At 49.0% G+C, this 24,397-nt stretch overlaps 1 protein-coding gene across 2 annotated transcripts in view; it reads left to right on the plus strand.

The window, feature by feature from the left end:
* The window catches only part of IRAK2 (interleukin 1 receptor associated kinase 2), a 61,003-nt gene that overhangs the window by 1,218 nt on the left and 35,388 nt on the right, over positions 1-24,397 (plus strand). The window contains exons 1-2 of one of the 2 annotated variants that reach the window (XM_060110221.1): positions 2,290-2,440; positions 11,478-11,660. In XM_060110221.1, the coding sequence (XP_059966204.1) occupies positions 2,347-2,440; positions 11,478-11,660 (277 nt within the window). In that variant the 5' untranslated portion in view covers positions 2,290-2,346. Of the gene's footprint in view, positions 1-2,289; positions 2,441-11,477; positions 11,661-24,397 lie in introns of those variants that run through there. The other variant, XM_060110222.1, reaches the window with a different exon arrangement.

Consider the following 24,397-nt stretch of genomic DNA (forward strand, 5'->3'; position numbering starts at 1 on the left):
CTCTGTCAGACCATTCCTGGAGCTCTTCTACCTCAAATTCCTCCTTCAACCACTGCTGCAACACGAGACTTCCCCTGAAAAGCAGTCTTGGAACGCTGGAATGCACCCCGTGTCAAACACCCAGGAGGTGCACTCACATAATAGTGATTCCTTATGGGGCTCAGCACTTTACAGTTTACCGCGAGCATTTTGGGGTCTGTTTAAATTTCACAGAAATCCTTCGAAGTGGGTGGAGCAGGATACCCAATTTACAAAAGAAAAAACTGCAAATTGGCTCAAGGATGAAGAGCCAGAGACAGTGACTGAACTAGGACGCAAATCCCGATAGGGCCCCAAGGCCGGTGAGCGCTTTTTAAATATTATCAATGGCGACTACCATTTTTGGATCGCATTCTCTGTTCAAGGAAGACCCTGTCTAAATTGATTTAATCAATATATGAGCGACTGTTTATAAACTAATCTGTTTATAATTGTGTAAATTGATTTAATCCACTTCCTTCGCTCACAGCTCTAAGCAGGAGGAATGATTAGTCCCACTTTAAAGATGTGGAAAGCGAGGCTCGAGAAGTGACATGAGTTGTCCAGGGTCGCAAAACCTGTTGGTAGCAGAGCTGGGGCTTGTTCTCAGGGCTGCTCACTTTCCTTTTAGTTTCCTTCTTCTTTCCATCGCTGATGTTTGCAACTGCAAAGTGGTGCTCTAGTTGCTTATGTGCCTTAGATGATACTGCCTAACTTCTTGGAACCCATTTACTTCTGTGTAAAAGCATAGGCTTATGAGAGTTACATAAAATGATTTATGCAAAGCACATTGTAGGTATAGATAACCGGTAGTTATTGCAATAACGAGGCAGCTTGTAGCTAGTGGTCAGACTGATTGGGTTCAAATCCCAGCTCTGCCACTTTGTACCTGTATGATTTTAGGCAAGTTATTTGACTTCTCTGTACCTCAGTTTCCTCATCTGTAGAGTGGGGTAACACATAAGGTCATTGTGAGGAGTAAGTAACACAACCCTGGTGAAGTTTGCCCATCATAAATGCTTAGTAAATAGTAGTGATTATGTTCTCCTTCTACCCTATTCAATAATTCACTTTGCCTCCCAGTTCCTCTTACCGTATTCTGCTTTGCCCCAATAATATTTATCACCTTCTAAGACAATGAATAATGCAATTAGCTACTCCTACTCTTTTACTCTATTCTATTTTTATTCCCAAACGTTACTTATCACCTTCTACAGTGCTAAATTATTTACTTATTTAGCATTTTTACTGCTTATTGTGTGTCTTCCTCCAGGGCAGGGATTTTGTCCTTTTTTTCTTCAGAGGGAACCCCAGCACCTAGAATAGTCCCTGGCACATAGTAGCTGCTCAATAAATATTAGCCCTTAAAATCAGAGTCTAGGGACTTCCCTGGTGGCTCAGTGGTTAAGAATCCGCCTGCCAATGCAGGGGACATGGATTCGAGCCCTGGTCCGGGAAGATCCCACATGCTGCGGAGCAACTAAGCCCGTGAGCCACAACTACTGACTGAGCCTGCTGGCCTAGAGCCCGTGCTCTGCACCAGGAGAAGCTGCCCCAGTGAGAAGCCCACGCACTGCAATGAAGAGTAGCCCCTGCTTGTAGCAGCTAGAGAAAGCCTGCGTGTAGCCACAAAAACCCAACGCAGCCAAATAAATAAATAAAATTTATTTGAAAAAAAATCAGTCTATCCTGACTACCCTATTTAATACAGTCCTCCCCCTGCTCGCTCTAAACTCCTCATTCCTCTTTTTCTTTCCTTCCCCCACCCCCTGCCATAGCACTTTGATCTTTTAGAACTTCATGTAACTTACCTATTCAATACTGTTATTATTTGTTGCTAGTTTCCTCCCCCACTCCCACCCCCGCCTAGATTGAAAGTCCCATGAAAACAAGGACTTAGGTAAGTTTTCTCCACTTATGCATCTCCAGCACCTCGAACATTGCCCCACATATAGCAGGTAATTAATAGACTAGCTCTTGAAGGAATCGTATGTGGCAGAGGGCCAAAAGCCCAGGAAGTGGAGTCAGAAGGTCTCTTGGGACTGCCAGTGAATTCCCGAGTGGCCTTGCACGTGTTCCTTCGCTCCTCTGGGCCTGTTTCCCCTCCCGGCGGCTCTGACCCTCTTGGTTTCGCAGCCGCTGGTCCAGCCGTCCGGGAGGCGTCGCGCCCCCGGTGGCCGCTGGGGGGCAGTCGAGCCCAAGCCCAGCCCCGCCCACTTCCCGGGCGGCCCGCGCTGGGTGGACCCACCGGCCGGTAGAGAAGCAGAGTCCTGCCGCGTAGGACTCAGTTGTTAGCGCCGCCTGCCCGCCGGCCCTCGGAGCCCGGCCATGTCCTGCTACATCTACCAGCTGCCCTCCTGGGTGCTGGACGACCTGTGCCGCAACATGGACGCGCTGAGCGAGTGGGACTGGATGCAGTTCGGTGAGTGGGCACCCCTGCGACCCCGCTAAACCCTCTCCCCGCCTGTTTACGCGGGTCCTGACTCTAGGGGCTCTCTGTGCTGCCATTCTGGACCCGGGCCTCGCTGTGTGCCCTCGGGCAGGCGCTGCCCCATCTCTGTGGTCATTTGGAAGGTGTTAGATGATCTCGGAGGATTTTTGTTGTTACTCAGTCTGTCGCTAAGTAATGACTGGCTCGACTTCGCTGTTTACAGTAAAGCCGAAAATGATCGCTCTCAGCAGTGACTAGTGCTTACTGTGTGCCCGGCCCTGATGTAAGCACCTGACACCAATTATCTCATTTAATTCCCACGACAGCCTGTAAAGTGCCTATTTCTCTTACCCCATCCTACAGACGACGAAACGGCTTTAAAGGTAGAGTTACTTTGGGGGGCCAGGGTATGGCGTTGCTAAGTGGCGTACTGGGCTGTGAACCCCGGCGGCTGGCCCCGCCAGGACATCGTAACTCCTTGGTGTATTTTGTTTATTTGTGCTTGGTGATTGGCTGAGGGCTTGGCATCCTGTGGGAGGCTGCGCGTGTGGTCCTCGGGCGCTTTCCAGGTTCCACCACATCCAGCTGGTGCCTTTGGGCAAGTTGCTTAACCTCTCTGAGTCTCAGCTTCTTAATCTGTAAACTGGAGGTGGTCATGAGGAATGAAAATTGTATAAAAAGCACTTGACTCCTATGTGTCAGAGGTTCTTTTAAGTATTAAGGAAGTGTTAACAGTTATTCTCAGGTTCATGTTTTAAGTCAATGTGACTGGTGCCACTTTATTTTTAAAGTAATATCTATATTTTCTTTAAAATTGAGATTATAATATATACCATTCGTACAAAGGGAATATAATATTTACGTACAGTGGAAAGAATAATAATAAAATGAACATGTATGTTTTTATCCATCCAGTTTGAGGAAATAATATATATTTTTAACCTAGTAGTTCTCAACCAGGGGCGATGTTGCCCCCTTAGGGAACATTTGCCGATGTCTGGAGACATTTTTGGTTGTCGTAACTTGGGGGACGTAGTGAGGAGAGGCCAGGGATGCTGCTAAACGTCCTGCAATGCACAGAACAGCCCCCTCCACAAAGAACTATCCAGCCTAGTGTCAGTAGTACTGAGGTTCAGAAATCCTGTTTTAAACCAGTCACAAAAATAATACACTCTTATTGCAAAATACTGTGGGAGATAAAGAGTAGCTCAAACTCCACCACTCAGGGATACCATTTTTTTTTTTAATTTGGAGGGAGTATTTTTTTTTTAATTAATTAATTAATTAATTTTTGGCTATGTTGGGTCTTTGTTGCTCTGCGCGGGCTTTCTCTAGTTGCAGCGAGCGGGGACTACTCTTCTTTGCGGTGCGCGGGCTTCTCATTGCGGAGGCTTCTCTTGTTGCGGAGCATGGGCCATAGGTGCGCGGGCTTCCGTAGTTGTGGGACGTGGGCTCAGTAGTTGTGGCTTGCGGGCTCTAGAGCTCAGGCTCAGTAGTTGTGGCGCACGGGCTTAGTTGCTCCGTGGCATGTGGGATCTTCCCGGGCCAGGGCTCGAACCTGTGTCCCTTGCATTGGTAGGCAGATTCTTAACCACTGTGCCACCAGAAAAGCCCAAGGATACCATTCTTTTTTTATTTTTTCCACATCTTTATTGGAGTATAAATGCTTTACAATGTTGTGTTAGTTTCTTCTGTACAAGAAAGTGAATCAGCTATATGTGTATATATATCCTCATAAGGGATACCATTCTTACCATTTGGATGCCAATAGTAATAATAACAGCAGCCGCTGACATGTATTGGCTTCTCAGTATGTGCCAGCGGAGTGCTGGGTGTTTATGCCTTCTGGTCTTTTTTACTAACCATATTTATTTATGTATGTACGTTTTCCAAAAATCGTATCATTTTGTACATTCTACTAGCCTGCTTTTTTCACTTAAACTATATCACAATTATTTTTTCTTGCCAAGCAATATTCTTTAGCAACATGGATTTAGGCTTTTACTTTCAGTGTGTATTTTTATTAACTTTTTTGTGGAAAAAAATAACAGATGTACTAGGTTAAATGGTGTAAATCACGCCCCTGGGACGGAGGGGAAAATAAATATCTTTTCCCTCCCTGCCCCTCAGCCTCCCCACAGAGGCTGTCCCTGGTAACAAGTCAGGGCACCTCTGAGAATGTCTGTCACCATCTGATTTTCTAGACTGCACTGTGTCCCTTTGCTCAGATGATCTGTGATTTAACTACTTGCGACTTTTTCCTGGGCAGTGGACGAACTTTGTGGAAGAGACTCTCTCTAGTGTTTTCCATGTTGGCCTCAATTGTGAAGGCCACACCAACTTCTGTTTCTAGGATATTGTTGCTATTTTAGAAGGCGCACCTATGGCTTTCTTTTTTTTTTACTAACATTTTAAAAATTAAGGTATAGTTGATTTACAATGTTGTGTTAATTTCTGCTGTACAGCAAAATGATTCAGTTATACATATATATATATATATACACACACACATTCGTTTTAAAAATTCTTTTCCATTATGGTTTATCACAGGTTATTGAATATAGTTCCCTGTGCTATACAGTAGGACCTTGTTGTTTATCCATTCTGTCAATATATATATTAGTTTGAATCTGCTAATCCCAAACTCCCAATTCATCCCTCCCCCACACCCCCTTCCCCTTGGCAACCACTAGTCTGTTCTCTGTGTTTGACTTTTTTTAAAAAACAGCTTGATTGGGCTTCCCTGGTGGCGCAGTGGTTGAGAGTCCGCCTGCCGATGCAGGGGACGGGTTCGTGCCCAGGTCTGGGAGGATCCCACATGCCGCGGAGCGGCTGGGCCTGTGAGCCATGGCCGCTGAGCCTGCGCGTCCGGAGCCTGTGCTCCATCGCAACGGGAGAGGCCACAACAGTGAGAGGCCCGCGTACTGCAAAACAAACAAACAAACAAACAAAAACAGCTTGATTAAGGTATAATTCACCTACCATGCAATTCACCCATTTAAAGTGTACAATTCAGTGGCATCTGGTATATGCAGAGTTGTGCATCTGTCTCCAAATCAGTCTTAGAACATTTTCATTACCCCAGAAAGAAGCCCTGTACCCCTCAGCTGTTTCCCTCAGCACTCTCACACACATCTCCCATTTCCCCCCAGCTTTAGGCATTGCCTATTCTGGACATTTCATATAAATGGAATAAATCATACAATATGTAGTCATTTGTGACTGACTTATTTAGCATGTTTCCAAGGTTCCTCCATGTCATAGCATGTATCAGTGCTTAATATCTTTTTTTTTTAAAGATTTATTTATTATTTATTTTATTTATTTCTTGGCTGCGTCGTGTCTTAGTTGTGGCACGTGGGATCTTTCGTTGCGGCAGACGGACTTCTCTCTAGCTGTGGTGTGCGGGGTTTTCTCTTCTCTAGTTGTGGTGCGCAGGCTCCAGGGCGCATGGGCTGTGTAGTTTTGCGGCAAACAGGCTCTCTAGTTGAGGCGTGCGAGCTCAGTAGTTGTGGTGCACCGGCTTAGTTGCCCCAAGGCATGTGGGAATCTTAGTTCCCTGACCAGGGATCGAACCTGCCTCCCCTGCATTGCAAGGCGGATTCTTTCCCACTGGACCACCAGGAAAGTCCCAATTTCTTTTTATTTATTCCTGAATAACATTCCATCATATGGATGTACTGCATTTTATTTATTCTTCTGTCGTTTGATGGACATTTGGGTTCTTTCCACTTTTTGGCTATTATGAATAACGCTCCTGTGTACATTTGTGTACGTCTTTGTGTGCCTTTATGTTTTCATTTCTCTTAGGTAGATACCTAGGAGGGGAATTACTGAGTCATAGGGTAACTCTATGTTTAAGATTTTGAGGAAGTGTCAGACTGTTTTTGGAAATGCGAGTACCATTCTACATTCCCACCAGCAATGTGTGAGGGTCCCAATTTCTCCACGTCCCCTCCCCCCAACACTTGTTATCGTCTGTCTTTCTGAGTTTGTAGCCATCTGAGCAGGTGAGAAGTGGTTTCTTGCTGTGTTTATTTATTTATTTATGTATTTATTTTGGTTGCGTTGGGTCTTAGATGCAGGCACACAGGTTCTTCGTTGTGGCGTGTGGGCTCTTCGCTGTGGCACTCGGGCTTCTCTCTAGTTGTGGTGTGCAGATTTTCTCTCTCCAGTTGTGGCGCACAGGCTTCAGGGCGTGTGGGCTCAGTAGTTGCGGCACGTGGGCTTAGCTGCCCCGCATCATGTGGGCTCTTAGTTCCCCGACCAGGGATCAAACCTGTGTCCCCTGCATTGGAAGGCAGATTCTTTACCACTGGACCACCAGGGAAGTGCCTCTTGCTCTGGTTTTGATTAGCATTTCTGTAATGACTAATGATGGTGGGCGTCTCTTCATGGGCATTTGTACATCCTCTGAGGAGAATACCTCTGACTCCTTAGGGCTTGGAGACATCAGAATTGCTCAAGGTCCTCAGGAGCTGCTCATTGTGATTTAGGTTATAATCCAAATCCCTCACCAGGCCTGCCTGGTCTGGCACAGTCTGAGCGCCAGTGACTTTTGACGTCCTCTCCTCCAACACCCTCTCATGCCCACCCTGCTTCAGCCACACTGGCCTCCTTGGTCCAGACTCAGGGGCTTTGTACTTGCTGTTTCCTCTATCTGGGACATTCTTCTCCCTGTCCTCCACGTGGCTAGCTTTCTAGTCTCTGATGGTTTCCTCTTGCTGCTGTAACAAATTACCACAACTTTGATAGTTTAAAAACAGCCATTAGGGCTTCCCTGGTGGCACAGTGGTTGAGAGTCCACCTGCCGATGCAGGGGACACGGGTTCGTGCCCCGGTCCGGGAGGATCCCACATGCCGCAGAGTGGCTGGGCCCGTGAGCCACGGCCGCTGAGCCTGCGTGTCCGGAGCCTGTGCTCCACAACGGGAGAGGCCACAACAGTGAGAGGCCCGTGTACCGCAAAAAAAACCCCAAAAAACCAGCCATTATTATTTTACAGTTCTGGAGGTCAGAAGTCCTAAAATCAAGGTGTTGGCAGGGCAGCTGTCCTTCTGGAGGCTCTAGGGGAGAATCCATTTCCTTGCCTTCACTGGCTTCTAGAGGCTGCCTGCATCCCTTGGCCTGTGGCCCCTCCTCCACTTTCAAAGACAACAGGATAGCATCTTCAAATCTCTTTCTCTGACCTCTGCTTCTGTCATGATCTTCTCTGAATCGGACACTCCTGCCTTCCTCTGATAAGGACCCCTGGGCTCAGTCAGATAATCCAGGATAATCTCATCTCAAAATCCTTAACTTAATGCCATCTGCAAAGTCCCTTTTGTCATGTAAGGTACCATATTCACAGGTTTTGGGGTTTAGGACACTGACATCTTTGGGGGGCCATAGTCTTTCATTTCTCAGTTCATATGTCACCTTGTTTGAGAGGTTGACCCTGTCCCCCTTTCCTCTTTATCTTATCAGCGTGTTTTATTTTCTTCATTCCTCTTAACATGCTTTGACCTTGTTCCTTATTGGTTTATGTCTGTCTCTCCCTATAGAATGTCAGCGCCATGAGGGCAGGGACATCACCCATCTAGTTTGCTCCTGTATTCCCAGTGTCTGGGGCAGTGCCTGGCCAGTGGGCAGACACTCAGTGCCACTGGAATGAATCATGGGCTGAAGGATGTGGGAACAGTGGGGACACGGGATGGCTTGGAGCCCATGCTTGGCCAGCTCTCCGTGCTGGGTCAGAGGTCACTGGGCTGGGAGCTAGCCGTGCCCCTCAGGTAGCAGCTCCTTGGCAAGTCACAGCACTCCATGGTTTTCTGTTCAGCACAGTAAGCGACTGTGATTGTCCTTCCACTCCTAGAGAGTCTCGGTTTCTGCGAGTCTTTTTTTTTTTGAGGTTGAAAAATCCTACTGCATATTCCACAATTTTTTCTTTTTTTTAAAAATGACATTCTAGTTTTTGACTATTACAGATAATGTGCATCATTTTAGAAGAGATCATCCCTTGGGGCTGATTGTGATACTGGGGAGTGGAGGTGGAAAAATCCATAAAGTGATTCAGAAAACCACAGAGCCACAAATATGCACGCTCTTTGGATTTGACAGTTTTGGCAGATAATGTGGCTGCCTCCTGCTCATTTCCCTATGATTGTGGCTGCGTTCATTTTTGCCCTTGGGGGAAACCAGGCTTCTCGCAGCTTCACTCACCCCAGGTGTATTCCGAGGGCTCCTGGGGCAGGGCTTCCTCTGTTGGATGGCTCTCCATCTTGCTGTCTCATGCATGTGCCAGCCTTTGTGCACAGGCCTGCTTTGTCCCTGCCCAGCTATGTGCTTCGGGCGAGTGACTGCCTCTCTCTGAGCCTTTAGTTTCCTCATCTGTAAAATGGGGATGAGTTGCTGAGAGGCTTAAGGGACAAGACGCTTCCCCCTTCCCTCAACCAAGAAAGAGTCTGGTTAGTCTGGACAAAGGGCGTTTCACCCGAGGGTGAGAGACCAGGAGGGATGGTCGCCAGGTAGTGTTAACCATTGGGGATAAAAGCAGGTTTTCATGGAGTGTAGATGGCTTAACAATTGCAGTGAACATTTATATCACATACATATTATTCTATACATATAAGTAATCTAATCCTCACAACAACCTCTGAGGCAGGTGCTGTTGTTTTCCTCATTTGCAAATGAGGAAACTGAGGCACGGCGCGAAGTGAAGGGCCTTCCCCAAGCACGTGGGAAGTAAGTAGCAGAGAGGAGATTTGAACCCAGGCCTCAGAATCCAGTCTGGGCCCTGAACCCACCACTGTACCATCCTGCTGACATAAGCATGTATTTTTATATCTAATAGAAAAATCTAGAAGATTAGAAGCAAGAGTATAACCGGTGCTTTTCTTGGGGTCTTCCAAGTGGGATGATCATGGGGGCTTTGATTTTCTCCCGCTTTCCAAATGTTCTGTAACGACCAGGTATTACTGGTGTGTGTTGGGCAAAGAGCCATGGACTCAGCAGGGCGCTCGGCAGTGACTCATCCCCCTGACATCTCTATCTTGTCTTGACCCTGTTTTAAGGGTCTTGTTAAACGCTGACAGGTCAACACCATAAGAGATGCCACTTTCACGGAGCTACAACGTCCACATTGCAAGGCCCCTCTGGGTTTAATTCCTCTTCCTCCTGCGTTGCCTGTGAGGAAAGTGCAGCCCACGGACGTGAGGGCTGGGCTTGGCTTCTGCTGCCACAGTGGAGCCCCAGGGGCGGCCCTGGGCTTCTGTTCTTCCCATGACATCACGCTGCCTCAGAGAGTGGGAGGTGAGCCCACGAACAGAGCTCTGTGCAGGGACGGCTGGGGGGAAGGGGTTCCTTCCTCTTCCCTCTACTCTTTTCTCTCTGCTGCTGGAGGCAGCCCCTGACCCTGCTGACATCACTTCCCATGGACCAGGAATGCGGCCTGGGGTTTCCAGTGACTAATGTTACAACTCAAGAACTTTCCATCCCTAACAGGGCGCTTCTCCCAGAGGCTTTCTCTCTGTGGGAGGCTGTCACAACCTTCCCCATTCCTTCCCCATTCCTCCAGAGGGACAGGGACTGTACAATATGATCGCGTCCCTCCCTGGCTCTGAGGTCTTCCATGGTGTCCTGGTGTCTGTGGCTCTTAGGATCAGGTTCAAACTGTAGCCTGGCCTTTGAGCCCCTTCATTACGTAGGCGTGGTGTCTTGTCTTCCTCTTCCCCACTCAGTTCACTTATGTTTGTATTTTTCAAACAGAAAAGCTCTGTGGGCTTCTGGTCGACTCACCACTGTATCTCTAGAGCTTCTCACAGGCCTGGAGCTCAATAATATTTTGTTAAATGATTGTGTGACTTGATGTTCACGTAGATACCTGCTCCACGATTTCTGAAATCCTGGAACTGAAGTCCGATTATTTTAGTCCTAGTTTAGGGGAGTAAAAAATGCCTCCCTCACTTCAGGAAACTCAGCAGAATACTATATGACCGTTCAAAAATTCCATGTATGAAGAGCTTGTACCAACTTGGAAAATGCTTATGGTATAATGTTAGTAAATAAGACCTGGATGCACAGTCTTACTTACAGCCTGGCAGTAACTGCATCCAGAAGCACACCTGTGCGTGTGGTGGGGAGACTTTTGGAAAGGGAGAGTACCCTAGTGGGATGCTGTGTAATTTATTAGCTTTTTTCCCCTGCATTTTTCCAAGTTTTCGTTAATGAGCAACCATGTTATAATAAAAAATGAAAAGAAGGAATGCATTAGTTTTAGTATTGCAGACAGTAGCCCCCCTGCAAATTGCACAGTGCTTCAGAGTTGGCAAAGTGCTTTTAGATCCATAGCTCTCTTGCTCCTCATAGCAGTTCTGCGAGGATGGTGGGCTGTGGATTCATTCATTCACTCATTCATTTATCCATTCAGTTCCCCCTGCCAGGGCTGGGACTTAGAGATGAGGAGAATGAGATGCCCAAGGCAAAATTATAGGAGGCACCTACTCTCTGGCTGCTGCTGCAGGTGCAGGACCAGTCCTGAGAACGAGCACCTCCTTCAAATTTGTGCCTTGGGGGCCTCCCCTGCCTCACTTTGGTCCTGGCCCTGCCCCCACTCTGTGCCAGGCACTCTTCTCTGTTCTGAGGATCTAACAGTGAACGGAACAGAGAAAACTCTCTGCCTACGCGGGGCTTCTGTTTGGAAGGGAAGTTCTCTCTTACAGTTGAGAAAACCGAGGCTCCAATCCCACTGGGGAAGTGACTTGCCCATAGCAAATAAGCAGCTAAACCTCAAGGCCCCTGGCCCTCTCATCCACTGGTCTTTCTCCTAAGTCTTGTGTGGCAACCCAGTTGACATTTACATTCAAGCATGAGTGTGCTGGTCCCCGCGGGCACTGAATGACTTGGGCTGCCTGGGGACCCCAGCTCCTGTGGAGTTTCAGGTAGGATGGGGCCAGGTGGCTTTGTGGTGGACAGAGCTGGGCCAGCATGGTGACCCTCTGGTGGAGGGGCTGCCCTTCTGGCTCTAAGCATCCCTTCTTGCTCGCCTTCCAGCCTCCTATGTGATCACAGACCTGACCCAGCTGCGGAAGATCAAGTCCATGGAGCGGGCGCAGGGCGTGAGCATCACACGCGAGCTGCTGTGGTGGTGGAGCATGCGGCAGGCCACCGTCCAGCAGCTGCTGGACCTCCTGTGCCATCTAGAGCTCTACCGCGCTGCCCAGATCATCCTCAACTGTGAGTTACCAAGGCCCCCTCGCAGCCAGCGTGAGCTGTGCCCTCTCACCTTAAAATCTTTCTTGGAGTTTCCCTGGCGGTCCAGTGGTTAAGACTCCGCACTTCCACTGCAGGGGGCATGGGCTTGATCCCTGGTTGGGGAACTAAGATCCCGCATGCTGCTCGGCATGGCCAAAATGTAAAAATAAATAAAATTAGAAAACCTTTTTTAATCTTAAAAAAATTTGAAAGAGTTTACCATCCAAGTAAGAAATTAGTAACGGTGGTCACCCCTGGGGAGAGGAATCGGGTGACCAGGGAACCAGGTGTTGGAGATAGACTTTATTGTCAGTCTTTTTGCACCTTTAAAATTTTTGTTCTCTGTTCCAAAAATAAATAAATAGAAATTTTAAAATGGCTATAACATAAAAATTCAAGAAAGTCTACAGTAAAAATTATTTACCTCCTCATCCTGTTTCCCAATTTGGCATCCCAAGAAGTAACCAGTAGTCACAATTCCTTATCTACCTTCCTAGAGGTTTTTTAGGCAAATGTATATATGTGTCTACAACACTTTTTAATACAGATAGTAAGAGAACACCATGCACTTGGCTGTCCGCTTTATTTTCACCTAGCAGTCGATCTTGCAGATTGTTTCATATTGAGCCATTCTTTCAACAGCCACATTGTATTCCTTTGACAGATGTACCATGATTTATTTGATAGGTGTTCAGGTTGCTTCTAGCAGTTGCCTCTTGTGTACAGTGTTGGGATGTGCACCCCGTTTGCACACATGTGAATCTTGCGTGGGATGACTTTCCAATATTGGAATGGCCGGGTTGAAGGTTTGTGTATTTTAAGTTTTGATTGATATCAATACCAGTATTACCAAATTGTCCTCCTACAGGAGAATACAACCATGGTGGGAATGTATTTAGCAGGTAATAAATAATACCTCCCTACCTTGCAGGGTGTCTGTGAAATTGAAGAAATAGAACGTGTCAAGGGCCTGGTGTTCAGCCAGTGCTCAGCAGAGGCAGGGGGATGAGGGGTCTGATTATCTCCACCTGGGCCCCCCCGCCATGTCCCCAAAGAGACCCCTTCAGTGTGGGACAGTGAGCCAGACCTCTCACAGGTACTCACTGAGCCCCTGGCCAGTGCCTGGTGCCTGGTGCTGTCCAAGGTCCTGGAATACAGGTGGGCAAAGCGATAGGTCCTCTGCCCTCGTGGAGAGCATAGTCACGAGGAGACAGTCAGTAGACAGGAAAACAAGTAAAAATAATGGGATGGAGTGACAAGGTAGGGGAACCTTCTAGAACATGGTTGTCATGGAAGGCCAGTCTGAGGAGGTGAAGTTGGAGGAATGGAAAGAAGACAGCCACGTGAAGAGCTGGAGTAAGAAAGCCCAGGGGAGGAAGGGAGGGAGATGCATGAGGGAAGGGATGTGGGAACAGATGTATATGTATGACTGATTCACTTTGTTATAAAGCAGAAACTAATAAAAAAAAAGAAAAAAAGAAAAAAAAAAAAAAAAAGAAAGCCCAGGGGAGAGGGGACAAAGGCCCTTGTGCAAAGGCCTGGGGTGTTGCAGGAACTAGCATAGAGCTGGTGTGGGAGATAGAGAGCAGGGCATTCAGAGCCCCAGAGGCCTGTGGAAGACCCTGTGGGCCCTGGAGCTGTCCTGGCTGCGGTTCCTGAGCTGGGAATAACCTGGCTGAACCAACAGACCTCAGTTCAGCACCTGCCTGACTAAATCAGGGAGGGCTTCCAGGAGGAGGAGTGGGGGCTTAGAGACCTCCACCCTCAGAGATAAATCAGGAGACACCTGGGTGGCCTTACAGGTGGAGACCTGCTCAGACCCATGCCACATTGGTTGGTTGGTGAGACCAATGTCTATCTTGTGTAGCTGCTTGCAGACCCCTCTCTGGCTTGTTTGTATCCCCAGAACCTGGCACGTGGTAGAACTGATTATTGAGTAGATGTGCCTTCACATACTTTTCATGTTTTAAGAGAATTAGTGATAAACTCTTTTTGTTTTAATTTATTTTTTAAATTTATTTTATTTTTGACTGCGTTGGGTCTTCGTTGTTGCGCACAGGCTTTCTCTGGTTGTGGTGAGCGGGGGCTACTCTTCGTTGTGGTGCGCGGGCTTCTCGTTGCGGTGGCTTCTCTTGTTGCAGAGCACGGGTTCTAGGCACGTGGGTTTCAGTAGTTGTGGCACACGGGCTCAATAGTTGTGGTGCGCGGGCTCTAGAGCGCAGGCTCAGTAGTTGTGGCGCACGGGCTTAGTTGGTCCGTGACATGTGGGATCTTCCCGGACCAGGGCTTGAACCTGTGTCCCCTGCATTGGCTGGTGGATTCTTAACCACTGTGCCACCAGGGAAGTCCAGTGATAAACTCTTACTGGGTTCAAAAAGAGGTGAGGAAATTCATGCCCACCCAAGGATGCCAGAGAGAGAGAGAGAGAGAGAGAGAGAGAGAGAGAGAGAGGAGAGAGGGAAAGAGGTAGGTGTGGAGAGGGGGCGCTGCAGAGGGGGAGCGGGAAAGCCGCTGGGTCATGTACAGTTAGAATGGAGGGACCAGGCCTCCTGCTCAAGCCACTTTGAGGAGGGGGACGCCGGTTTTGTCTCTGCAGGGCACTGGGATGCTGCAGGGGTGTCCCGAGGCCTGTGGGCAGAGACGTACTGGGGATTGTGACACAGGCCTCTCACTGGGCACACCAACTTGCCACTGACGTCAGAACCTGGCTGTTGACTAATCTCAAACATATTCTTAACGATTTGAGGTCAGCACACAACATAGTGCCAGATTCAAAGAAACACACTCATTGCATTGTGACACTCTGTTTGAAGCTGACACTGACTGGGCACTTTTGAGGCACCAGGCGCTGAGCGTGGCTCCTCCCAGCAGCCCCTCGAGGTGGGCGATCTAAGGAGCCCCTTCTCCCCCTGAGGACACGGAGGTCAGGAACGGCTCAGAGCCTCCCCCAAGGGCACAGGTCTGGTCACACGCAGGCGCGTTTGGATCAGAGAGCCCTCGTTCTTAGCTTCTCTCACGGGAACTTCACTGCACTCGGTGTTGGGCTTCCAGGAAACAGTGATATTTGTCTGTCATCCTTTCTTCTTCGAACTTTACTCAGCTCCCCAATCCTCTTTTCTCTGCTGCTTAGCCTTTTGCTGATTAAAATTGCCTGAGGGAGAGGGGGTCAAGCCTGTCTCCGCGTCCACTTTTGTCCTGGGAGTTCGGTCGTGTTGTTACCGTTGCCTTCAGTCCTCAGGCAAGACACGTCCCCTTTCTGTATCTTGGGTTTTTTGTTTGTTTGTTTGTTTTCATTAGGGAGAAAAAGTGCCATAAATCTCGGTCACTTTTTGGAAGTGAATATAGAGGGCACGTGTGAAGCATATTAAACTTCTCTTATTCCAACCGGTCAGTTTTCCCTTCCCTAATTGTAACATGAGTTAAACCTTATTTTTGCATTTACTTGCTGAAGATTGTTTATGAACTTGTGCAGTGGCCCCCCGCAGTTTGAGAACCTGACTTCTGCCCACCACTTATTAGAGAGCTTTAAGAATAAGTTTGAATAAAACAGAGCTTGAAAACCAGATACCAAAAGTCCCAGAGACAAAGTGTTGTCCTCAGAGACTTAGGACTCCAGGTAATATATTTGCATTTAGCAGAGGCCTTCCGGAGGGTGTACGTGAACCGAAAGGTGGAGTGTGGGGTTCCCTGGGGGCCACATGTGTGTCCAGTCTCTTGAAATCATGTCCTCTTGGGCTGCTAGTCCCATTGTAGAGAGAGCTAGGTGTGTGGGTCTCTGTTCCTTGGTATCTTCTCAGCATTAATTGCCAAGACCATTATTGTTCAATTGTCAAACATTAAATGTTATAAGAATTAGAATAAATTAGTGCAGAAGGCTTACCATTCCTTCTTCTGGCAAATCTGCTTGCCAGTGTCAACCATTTTACTCTTTTAGCTGTTTCTTGGTGGCTTTCTGTATTAGCATCCCAGGTTCATTGCTATTACTAAGGGTAGACTATAGTGACTTAAATGAGACAGACGTTTATTTCTCTCTCCTGTGACAGTCCAAGCTGCCCAGGGCTCATAGGGCATCTGCCCAGTGTCAAGGACCAGTTTCTTTCGTTTTCATTACTCTGCTGTCTGGGACAGCTGGCTGCCAGCTCATACCTGAGATGGCTACTCTGTGCCTCCACATGTACCTTCCAGCCTCCAAGAAGGGCACAGTCCCCTGGAAGCTGCAACATAACCTCCCTTCCCAGGCCGATGGCCAGGACTGGTCACATGATCACGCCTAGTTGCAGGGGAGGCTGGGAAATGTAATCTGTAGCTGGGAGCCTGTGTGCACAACCAAAGCGTCTGTTACTCTAGAAGAGGAGGGGATACATACTGGAGGGACAGCTGTCTTCCTACAGGCCTCTGCTTTGGGCCACCCAAATATCCATATGCACCCTTGCTCCCACAAGCAAAACATGCTCACCCTTTCCCCAGGGGAGTGTCTTCTAGCAAGGGGAGTGAGTCCTTTGTTTGGTCCGTCTGGCAGCCCCTTGTTCTTCTCAGTTGACCAGTGATCCTCAAAGTGTGTTCCCTAGACTTCTAAGCATCAGCATCCCTTGGGAACTTGTTAGAAATGCAGGTTCTCAGGCCTCACCTCAGCTACCGATTCAGAAACTCCAGGGGTGGGGTCCTGAGTCTCCCTCCAGGATATTCAGGTGTGGATAAAAGTTTAAGAACCGCTGATCCAGTACCTGGTTCTCTGACTTCTGGCTCTGTCTTGGGGGGTGGGGTAGGCACTGGGGGAGCATGCCTGTGGCCTCAGTGGAAGTGGGAACTGGAGAGGCTGCCCTTATGGGGGCGCTACATGGCTTTCACAGCCCACTTCCTGCTGGGGGAGGGGTTTGGGCACCTGGGAGGAGCTGTGGCGTCAGATAATGGCCGGCTTTTTTTTCTTTTTCTTTTTTTTTTTTTTTGCGGTATGCGGGCCTCTCACTGTTGTGGCCTCCCCCGTTGCGGAGCACAGGCTCCGGACGCGCAGGCTCCGGACGCGCAGGCTCAGCGGCCATGGCTCACGGGCCCAGCCGCTCCGCGGCACATGGGATCCTCCCAGACCGGGGCACGAACCCGTATCCCCTGCATCGGCAGGCGGACTCTCAACCACTTGCGCCACCAGGGAGGCCCAATGGCCGGCTTTTGTCACACCAGGACTGTGGCTTCTTCGGCCGTACAGGTCTCTCAAAATGCTAGAAGCTTCTGGTCTCTTGGCTTCTCATCAGTTCTCTGTGTGATAACCACAGCTGATGATCTAGCCTAGGGAGCTTAGTTCTTAACCCTGAAAGGTTTGTTCTTTCACTTGGTGGCCTGTGTGCTCGGCCTGCCCCCCCTCCTCCTAATTGAAGGTACAGACCTGGAGCCTCCCTCGAGGCCACCTGAAACAATAGCTTAGGTGGGGCGGAAGCGCTCTTATTTTGACTCTTGTTTCTGGGCTCTGTGTCTGGCAGAGAGCCCCTCCTGCAGTTCATCAGTGGACTGAGAAAGGTGGAGTGGGGATTAGAATGGTTGGGGCCATGGTATCACCTCCTGCTGGGGCTGACCCTGCAGGGCCCCTGACAGGGGGGTTCTTGGTCAACTTGGATTGTCCACTACAGGCCAGGAGCCTTCCTTTTCAGCTCTGCTTGAACATGGTCTGGCTCCAATGGAGTTCTTCTCCCTTTGTTGGAGGTCCCTAAAAGAGAAGCAACATGCACCATCATTCAGAGCATTTTCAGCTTCTCCCCTTAGAGTCATGGGCACTCTTAGCACATGGCCTGCCTTCCGAGGGTCACGGGTGACGGTTTTGCTTTGGTATAAGAACCGTTAATCAGCTTTCCAGTCTGCAATATCTGGGTCCTTGCCACCTGGAGCATTATTATGTTGATTTGGTTCCGGTAAGAAAGGCCAAAACAACAATAGGTTAAACTAAAAGAGGGTTTCTTTCCACTAGTAGTGTGTGTGTCGGCAACCCAAAGCTGATAGAGTGGATCCACAGTGTCAGGGATTCAAGCTTTTTTTCTACCTTATTCTGCTGCCCTGCGCATGTGGCTTCCATCTTGTGGTTTGAGATACTCGCTCCGGCTGTTCCTCTCTTTTCCACTTTCCGGGCAGCAGGAAGGGGAGGGGATTTTCTTTCCTTCTAAGGGTACAATCTGGAAGATGCGCTTTATCACTTCACTAAGTTCTATTAGCTAGAACCTAGTCACATGACCACAATTAGCTGCAAAGGGAGTCTGGCAGTAGCTAAAAAATGTGGTTTTTAGCAGCCATATGTCTAGCTAAACCTTCTAGAATATAGGAAGACAAGGGGAACGGCTGTTCTCTACCACATTTGTACCATCTCTAAATAATGTGCTTCTCCTGTTCTTTTCATATGTATCGATTTATATATTATCCATTAACTTCCTAGACAAGGATTCGGCTCCACATACCTCCTCTCCCCCTTTAGCTCCTCTGTGGGTCTGTAGGTCGTTTTTCTAACTTTTAACAAATATCATTACATATATAATTATTTTTCCATTAGCCCTAAACAGTGCCTCTTGATGCTTCACTTTGTAAGGTGAAGCATCATTTACTTGCCCTTTCTTACCCTCCCCTCTCCACTTTCACCTCCCGACTTCTGGCAAAGACCCGTCATAAAGTGGTCTTCCATGGATGTCTTCACATCTCCAGGCTCTTCTGAGCCCAGAGGGAAGAGCTGGGTCTTGGATGAAGCCCCAGTCTGTGGGTCAGGACAGGAAGAAGAATGCCGCCTTTGTGTCCTGACTGAAAAATGTCTTTTTGTGATGGGGAAAGCACTGTGTGCATAGGACGTCCACAGGGCGAGTCATGGTGCAGAGTAGCATTCCCCCAATCACATACCCCAGACGTGTGCTCCAGCAGGTTACGCGGTGCAACTGGAGGCTTCATGAATCACTAACCTTGGAAAATCTGTATGCTTTATTAGTGCTCCCTACCTTTGGAGAGTCACAATGCACACCCAACGTTTTAAGGCTCTGATAAGTTCTATAGCAAGGAAATCTATTTAGGTCAGTGTTTTCCATTTACATTTGACCACAGAGCCCCCTTTTCATTTGATACTTATTAATATTCCCATGGAACCAATACACTGTGGGAATCACTGCTCTGGTAAAATGGTGGCCATGGTGCAATTGCCTGGCATCCCAGGGGAGCCTCATTATAGAGAGTCTGGGGGATCAGGGGTAGCATTTGCATGGCCAGGTCAGCATTCAACGTCAGGAGAGTCTGACCCTGGGGCCTAGGGCCAACCATCACCCTGGGGCTTAAAACGTGAGAGTCCTACTCCTGAGGAGGACTTTTCCCGACCACCAGGCTTATTTAGGGAGAAGACTGTGAGACAGGCTCCAGGGTCTAGTTGCTGGCATCTTCGGGTCTCAGGAGCCGGAATCAAGGCAGAGGCCGATGTATCAGAGCTGTGGCTTCCAGCCAGAGGCAGGTCAGCTGTCATCACGGCCACTGAGGCAGGCAGGGGACCTGAGCCTGCCGATGGTGGGGGTCCGATGGCTCTAACTCTGAGCATGGAGGCTTGAAACCAGGTGTGCCTGATTCGTGAGGTGACACTCTCCCTCGTTCCTCCCCATAGAGAGTTAGATACACAGAATCTGGACAAGAGAGTCAGTAGTGAACCGAGACATATTATCAAGTGCCTGCTGTGTGCTAGGTGCCGGGGACACAGCAGTGGAACTACAGACAAGGTCTCCGACCTCAAGGAGCTTACAGTTTAGTGTGGGAGACGGGTATGAACAGGATGATGGCATAGAGACATGTACCCAACCACAACAGGAGTGCTCACGGGAGAAGTGTAGGTTGGGTGAGTAGGTAGGTAGGAGGGTGGGAGAGGGGAAGGTTTGATCTCATCTGGGGAAGCTTCCCCAAAGAGCTGAAACTTGAGCCTCCATTCAAAGGACTGGCGGGCCAACCACACAGGCGTATCCAGGCAGAGGGAATAGCATGTGCAAAGGCCCGGTGGTGGGAAGGAGCAGTGCTTGGGTGTGGTCAGGTCTACTTTCATCAGGCGTGTAGGGAAGGTTTTCGAGAGCTTCTACCTGGGAGTACCCCCATTGCTCTGGCCACAGTGGGGAACAGGGGCCTGTGAGGTTCCAGGTGTCAACTGAGTAGGAAAGCAAGAAGCTTCTGGAACCTGAAGGGACTCCAAGGGAGGCGACCAACGTTTCATCTTCCCATCTGCTACTACCATCTTCCTGGGAGTTTCTTTCAAGTTTCCCAATTTTCACACAGTCTCTTCTTGGTTGTGCAGCTTTCACAGTTTCTAACTTTTGGTTTGGCAGCTCAGCCAAAGTCATTTCCTTCCTGGAGCTGGGCTTTCACTGCGTGGGGAATTTCTATCTGCTGCCCGAAGTGAAATGGAGGAGAACACACCCTTTCTCTCCCAAAGAGGCTGAGGTGTTGCAAGGGCCAGACAGGGCTCGTGTGTGTTCTCCTGGAAGTTTTCCCAACATCTGTCCCTTTCCTACCACTAGGGAACAAAAAAGCGTGGGAAGGACTCAGACCCTGGAGCCCCTGGAGACTTGCCCCTGGGTGTGGCACTGCACAGGACCAAGACCCCCCCCACCCCAGAGTCCTGGCCAGGAGTCACTGTTATCTGAATGCTAGTCATAACTTGTATTTAGCACCTAATATGTGCCAGGCAAGCATCTTATCGCACAAATCTCGCTATTCCCATTTTACAGATGAGGAAACTGAGGTGCAGGGATTAAGTAACTTGCCCAAAGCCACACAGCAAATAAGCAATGGGCTGGGAAGGGATGCAGGTCTGCGAGACCTTAACCCCTGCTGGGGGAGGTCACTAGATGGCATCAAGTCTCTGAAAAATAGGCATAGACATTGCCCTGTCTGCTTTTCTCGTAAATGGGGGCGCTTCAGAACATAAGCGATGTGAGGCTCTTCTAACATCCTTGCTGTGTGGCTCAGGATGGTCTTCTGACTGTCCTTCTGCGTGTTAGTTATTCCACTAGAAAAGAGCGAGGCTTTAATCACTGCGGGTTTCTTGGGAGTCAGTGTGAGCCTGGACAGAGGGGCTTGTGTGTGGTGCCTCTAAACCAGCCCCCAGTTTTTCAGAGAGGACGGGTGGGAGCTGGAGGGAGAGGATCTGCGGTTTACTGAGCTCCCGCTCTGTGCAATGCGGTCGTAAGCAGCTCCTCTGGGTTACGCGCTTTGGACACATGTCAAGGTTACCCATTAATCAGGATGGGCTACGTTAGGTTGCAGTGACAGATAAACCCAGAAATCTCAGCTGTTCAACGCAGCAAAGAATCAGTTTCTCCAAGTCCAGTGCTGGCTCCTGCCTTCTTGCCCTCGGCAGGCCGTTGGGAGTGCACAGCTTCCAGGGTCACTGTGGAGGGGAAGAGACAGATGGACGAGGCTCACCAGCTCTTCACTGCTTTGTCCAGGAAGTAACAGTAGCATTTCCACTGAAAATCCATTGGCCAGAACCAGTCACGTGGCCCCAGCCTAACTGCGAGGGAGGCTGGGGTCTGAGAGGGAGCCAATGACTATTTGGTAAGCCCTGTCTCAGCTACCGGGTACCTCAGTTCAAGGGGGTTTATTTTAAGGTTCTGCCTAACCATAGCCTACGAGATCTCACGTGGACTAACCCTTGCCCAGTTCTCTCACCTCATCTTGGCTACTTTCCCCCGCATTCATTCAGCTCAGCCACTAGGGTCATCCTTCATTTGAGGAGATGCACCAAACTGTTTTCTTCCTCAGGATTTTTGCATATGCTATTCCTTCTCCTTAGAATGCTGGTCCCTCCCCAACTCCTTTGCATTCTTCCCATGGCTCATCCCTCTCATCTTTTGGGTCTCTGCTTAAATGGCACCTGCCCACAGAAGTCTGCCCTGGGCACCCCATGTAAGTAAGTGTCAGGTACCCCCCCTCCCTTCCTCCAGTTTGTTGTCAACATAGAACTCCTCCCAGTTTAAAATTAGGCATCTTTTAACTGTCATGTGAGTTTTGATAACACAGTCCCCAGTCCCTAACACAGTGAATAAATGAATAGGGATAGATGAGTCATTTTAGCAGCCGGTGAGCAGGTCCAGTGGAGGAGCCGTGATACGGCGATTAGGTCTTAAGACAGGTCATGCCCTCTTATTTGCCTAACTTCCCATCTAGCTTGAGTTGGGAGTTTTGAGTGGTTTGTGTACGTGGACTTTGGATGCCCAGGAAGGTTGAGCCCAGGGATTGGGAGGGAAAGGAAAAGGAAAAGAGAGGGTCCAGAAAGCTCTTTTTGTCTTGATACGGCCAGCTGGCACCTAGGTTCTTTAGTTAGGGATGAATCACTTTCATTTTCTCTGGAAGGGATCTGTTTCAGCCACATGAGTCAGAATAAATACAAAGAATAAAAACAAATATATAAATATTACCTCACTGTTTACTTTGAGGGCTGAGAAGAATGGGGGCAATTCCAGACTGTGCTCACTGGGGAAAGACCTTGCCGGCAGCTGGAGTCCCCTCTGCTCAAGCATGTGGCTCCCGGATTTGCCACTGTGTTAAATTTGCCCCAGGCTGCCAGCCGGGGAGGAGAACCCAGACCCCTCTGCCAAGGGCCCAGCACACATAAGCCTTTTGACCAAAGGAAGCGGGGCCTCAATAAACAACATGTAAATAAGAGAACTATTTCAGGTTTCACTTTACAGAAGTATAACCTAGAGAGAGCAACTGGGCTTTCTCCCCAGAGGTATCCTCTGAATTCAATAGGCCACACCTACAGGAAAGCACTTAGGACCAAAAAAAAAGCCTGACCTAGACTTAGGGGTCATGATCCTAATGATAGTAAATTACAATAGTAGCTTATAACTGTTGAGCACTTACTTATTTCATCATCTCTGGGGGTGTAGGGTACAGTTCCTTGTTCCACTTGTCGGATGAGATTTGGAGCGTTTCCCTTCCCCGTGAGCCTGGCTGTGGTGTGCATGGCGGGTTGGAAACCCTGAGTTCATCTTTGGGCTCCACAACACATGTGATTTGTGCTCATTAGAGAGAGTGGGACATCCTGAAAATACAAAGCAGAGAGAAAAAGGAATCAGGCCCGTCGTCCCCTGGGAACCGTGGAGAGAGCACAGAGAAATGCTTTTGCCCCCTTTCTCTGCCCTCTGGTGCCAGAAACTCAACCCTCATCACTCCGGGTTAAGCCAGTCCTTCTCAGCCTCACCTAGGGAACTTTCGAAAGCATCCAGACTCTGATTTAATTGATCTGAGAACCAATACATCAAACCCCTTGGTGCCCACAGACACTGAAGCTGTTATTTCGAGCACTGGTATCCCCTCCCGTCCCTAGGGGCACTGGCAGGGAAACTCCAAGCCACCTGTCCTCCTGTGTGTGACCAGGCTGGCTGCCAATGACACAGCGGGCGGAAGCAGGTCTAGCTGGGCTTCTGTATTACTCATCCCCACGGCCACTGCACCTTCAGGGCCCCACCACTGCCCACTGAGAGTCATGTGTCCACTAGAGGGGTTTTTTTTCTTTTTTCTTTTTGGCTGTGTTGGGTCTTCATTTTTGCACGCGTGTGGGCTTTCTGTAGTTCCAGCCAGCGGGGGCTACTCTTTGTTGTGGTGTGCGCACTTCTCGTTGCAGTGGCTTCTCTTGTTGCGGAGCGTGGGCTCTAGGCTCGCGGGCTTCAGTAGTTGTGGTGCGTGGGCTCAGTAGTTGTGGCTCGTGGGCTCTAGAGCACAGGCTCAGTAGTTGTGGCTCACGGGCTTGGTTGCTCCACGGCATGTGGGATCTTCCTGGACCAGGGATCGAACCTGTGTCCCCTGCCTTGGCAGGCGGGTTCTTAACCACTGTGCCACCAGGGAAGTCCCCATTAGAGGGTTTAAACTGTTGGATACAGCCATCCACCCCATTTGCTTCCTTCAGGGACCCTAAGTTGGGATCAGAGGTTCTTTTGGGTAGGGAGAGAGGACAGAGGATGACTATGTCACAGGTTGTGTCCTGGCCTTAGCCTTGGCCCAGCTGCTTTTTGTATCTAGTCCCACTGAGTCCTGGGACTGTTCTGGGACAGAGGGGTTATAATTATTCTGAGTCCACAGAAGATGCAAATGAAGCTCAGAGGGTTAAGAAGTCTGTCCCTGTGCGTACAGCTAGGATCAGAAAGGCTGGTTCTGGAAACTTCCCCACACTTGCTCTCGCTTCTCCTCTGTGATCATAATTCCTATTTTTGGATCTCATGATCCTGCAGAAATAACTTTATGCATGGAATCTTTGTGAGAATATAATTCTAGCGGAAGAAAGTGCTGTCCTAGAAGCATGAGGCTGTTCCTGTACACCAGTCATAGGAATAAGTGATGTAACCAGCTTGCTTTTTGGTCTTGGCCTTGGCAGACAGGAAACTCACAGGAAACTCGTGAGATTTCAAGCTCGTCACGACCCTTTTTCATGAACATTTTGTCCTCCTTTGCTCCATCCTGCCCTCGATGTTCTATTTTCGTTTCAACGGTACTCTGGTTTATGCACCGGCCCAGAGGAGTGGGTGTTGTATCCGCTCAGCTATCAGGGGTCAGCTTCCAGGCATTAAGGGCAGAAAAGCCCCAGTTTCTCCCTCTTCTGGGTTTGCTGGTGGGAAAAGAGGCCAGCAAAGGCCTGCCCCGCACCTTCTAACTAAGATCGGGCACCAGCAACCTAAGAGTCAAAATGAAGACGTGTCCTGTTTATGCCTCTTATTTATTGTCTGCAT

Source organism: Mesoplodon densirostris, chromosome 10, assembly GCF_025265405.1.
Source record: "Mesoplodon densirostris isolate mMesDen1 chromosome 10, mMesDen1 primary haplotype, whole genome shotgun sequence".
In the NCBI taxonomy this organism is placed as follows: domain Eukaryota; kingdom Metazoa; phylum Chordata; class Mammalia; order Artiodactyla; family Ziphiidae; genus Mesoplodon; species Mesoplodon densirostris.